A 2,599-nucleotide genomic window follows, 5' to 3' on the forward strand; every position below is an offset into this window, starting at 1 on the left:
TCTAGGATCATAACGCTCCCATAGACACGGCTAAACAAACTGGAGAACACCTGGAGGAGGTCAAACACATTCCACGACCTCTGGATCAACAGCAAGAGTTTGTTTACCTGAATCGCGAGCGCTCGGGACACGATGGCTCGCAAATACTGCATCGGGTCTTCAGGGCCTTCCCATTTATTCTGCCAACTCAACGGACACTGAGAGAGACAGAGAAAGTCAGCTCTGATTACATCGCCTGCATCCTGAAAACAATTATCTGCTGATTTGCAAAAAAGGCCTAATATTGCATAATTTTATGATGCGGAGTTAAAAATGTCAATAAAACTTTCCATCAGTTTTTTTTCCCCCACAAATTATCAATAAGCAGTGCACATTTTGTTATTTACTCAAAATTACTAAAAATGAAATAAAATTAATAGAAAGTAAAAATAAACAAGGGGAAAAAGAAATAAAAAATAATAAAAACACAACATAATTACTTTAAATATTTTTATACTTTATATTTAATTTTAATTAAAAATTTTTTCTCACTAATCAGTACGATTTTGCAACATCTTTTTTTTCCCTTTAATACAATAAAATGCTGTTTCATATGTGTGTATTTTCCCACAAGATGTCATGATCCAGCGTTGTTATCGTTAACTAAAATGAAAACCAAAAATATAAAAATAACATCTGCGTTAATTAAAATAAAATAAAGCATAAAAATTGACTAAAATAAAACTAGTCTGAAACTGAAATAAAATTAATAAAAAACAAATAAACAAAAAAAGACAAGAACAAACAACAAAATTACTAATATATATATATATACATGGGCTGAGAATTGGACAAACTGTTGTGTTGTGGCTCAGAGACAAGAATCAAGCCTTTGTGGCAGTTTTTCTGTATACAAAAAATACAAGGCTTCTTCACCTTACAAATGGTTGTCAACAGCAAAAATGCTACTAAATGCATCATATTTTGTGAGAAAATGTGACATGCTTGAACAAAACTGACACTATTTTTGGAATCAGCATCACAAAATTAGTAAAACACAAGGATTTCATTCAGCAAATACAGTATATGGTGTAATTTAGCCCAGCATATCATACTGTATTGCTTCATTAATCAAGCAGGTCCCGGCGTTCACTCTCACCTCTTGGTTCAGGAGTGCAGTGGCCAGTTTGTGTACGTCAGCGGTCAGGAGGGACGTGCCTCTGATGACCTTACTGAGCGAGGCCAGCGATTGGTGAATGCTGTGGACCAATCGCACCGCATTAAACTGCTCCAGCTGGACGAATGAGAGAATGGGAGAGCCGACGCCCTCGCTGGGCGGAGCCACCTTCTGATGGATCAATGAGGAACCCTGAAAAAGAGGCAAGAGCCAATCAGAGAGCGGCAGGAATCAATAACCAATCAAAATCTAGACTCAGCATAAAGGACACGCCTACGGACTGTTTAATGCATATTGCACACGAAACAGCTGGTGGAAACTGACTGTTGCATATCAAATTGACAAAAGAAACGTTTTTTGTTTTTTCAATTTCCAGGAGAATTGAAACTACACAGGTTTGTATCTGTCTACCCGGAGATAAAATTGTGTTTACGAGTTCACAGGATGCTACAACATTTGAGTGGCACATTTCAGCTCTGCTTGTTTTATGAATCTGTCACGATAGGCTGTTATTGAAGGATGAGCGGTTAAAAACAAGACTGAACTGACAGAAAGCTCACAGAAAAGTGCTGTAATGCAATGCGAAGAGGCTTTTACACAGACATCTTTCAGTACAGGTACAGTAGCAAAAAAACAGCCCTTTTATACACTATTATAGTATTCATTCATATTTTGAGTTATTTTCTGATTTTGTCACTTAATTTTTTTTAGTAATTTTATGTGCTTTTGTCATTGTTATTAGTTTTTTTATATTTCTATTTTGCTTTAATATATTTTTTATTTCTATTTTATTTTTAGTAATTTTAGTACTTCAATGTAGGGCTGGACGATATGGCCAAAATTTATATCACGATATATTTCTTAATTTCGGTCGATACGATATAATTCCGATATCGATATGAACACTATTTAAAAAAGCCTCGTAAAAACTGCCAAAAACACCCACAACATGTGGGTCTGTGCATACAAACTTATGAAAAATGAATCTGCCAAGTCTATGACACCTCATATAAAACCATATAATATTTTAGAGAAAAAAAAACAGCACAAATAAATTAATGTTCACCTTTTATTTGTATTTAGCCTTCATACAAACAAGAAATGTGAAATCACTGTCAAATAATCGTCTCAGACTCACCTAATTAATATTAATATCTTTAACTTCAAACTATAGGCTTACATACACTACCAGTCAAAAGTGTTTGAACTGTAAGATTTTTAATATTTTTAAAGAATTCTCTTCTGCTCACCAAGTCTGCATTTATTTGATCCAAAATACAGCAAAAACAGTAACATTTTGAAATATTTGTACTATTTAAAATAACTATAACTGTCAAAGCTATATTTTTTAGCATCATTACTCCAGTCACATGATCATTCAGAAATCATTCTAATATTCTGATTTGCTGCTCAAAAATAATTTATTATTATGTTGAAAACAGC

At 33.9% G+C, this 2,599-nt stretch overlaps 1 protein-coding gene across 1 annotated transcript in view; it reads right to left on the minus strand.

Moving 5' to 3' along the window:
* The window catches only part of dync2h1 (dynein cytoplasmic 2 heavy chain 1), a 105,016-nt gene that overhangs the window by 15,093 nt on the left and 87,324 nt on the right, over window positions 1–2,599 (minus strand). Inside the window, 2 exon segments of the mRNA XM_016487640.1 lie at window positions 108–197; window positions 1,139–1,348. Coding sequence (XP_016343126.1) covers window positions 108–197; window positions 1,139–1,348 — 300 coding nt within the window.

The sequence above is a fragment of the Sinocyclocheilus anshuiensis genome, unplaced genomic scaffold (assembly GCF_001515605.1).
Source record: "Sinocyclocheilus anshuiensis isolate Anshui unplaced genomic scaffold, SAMN03320099.WGS_v1.1 scaffold906, whole genome shotgun sequence".
Classification (NCBI taxonomy): Eukaryota; Metazoa; Chordata; class Actinopteri; order Cypriniformes; family Cyprinidae; genus Sinocyclocheilus; species Sinocyclocheilus anshuiensis.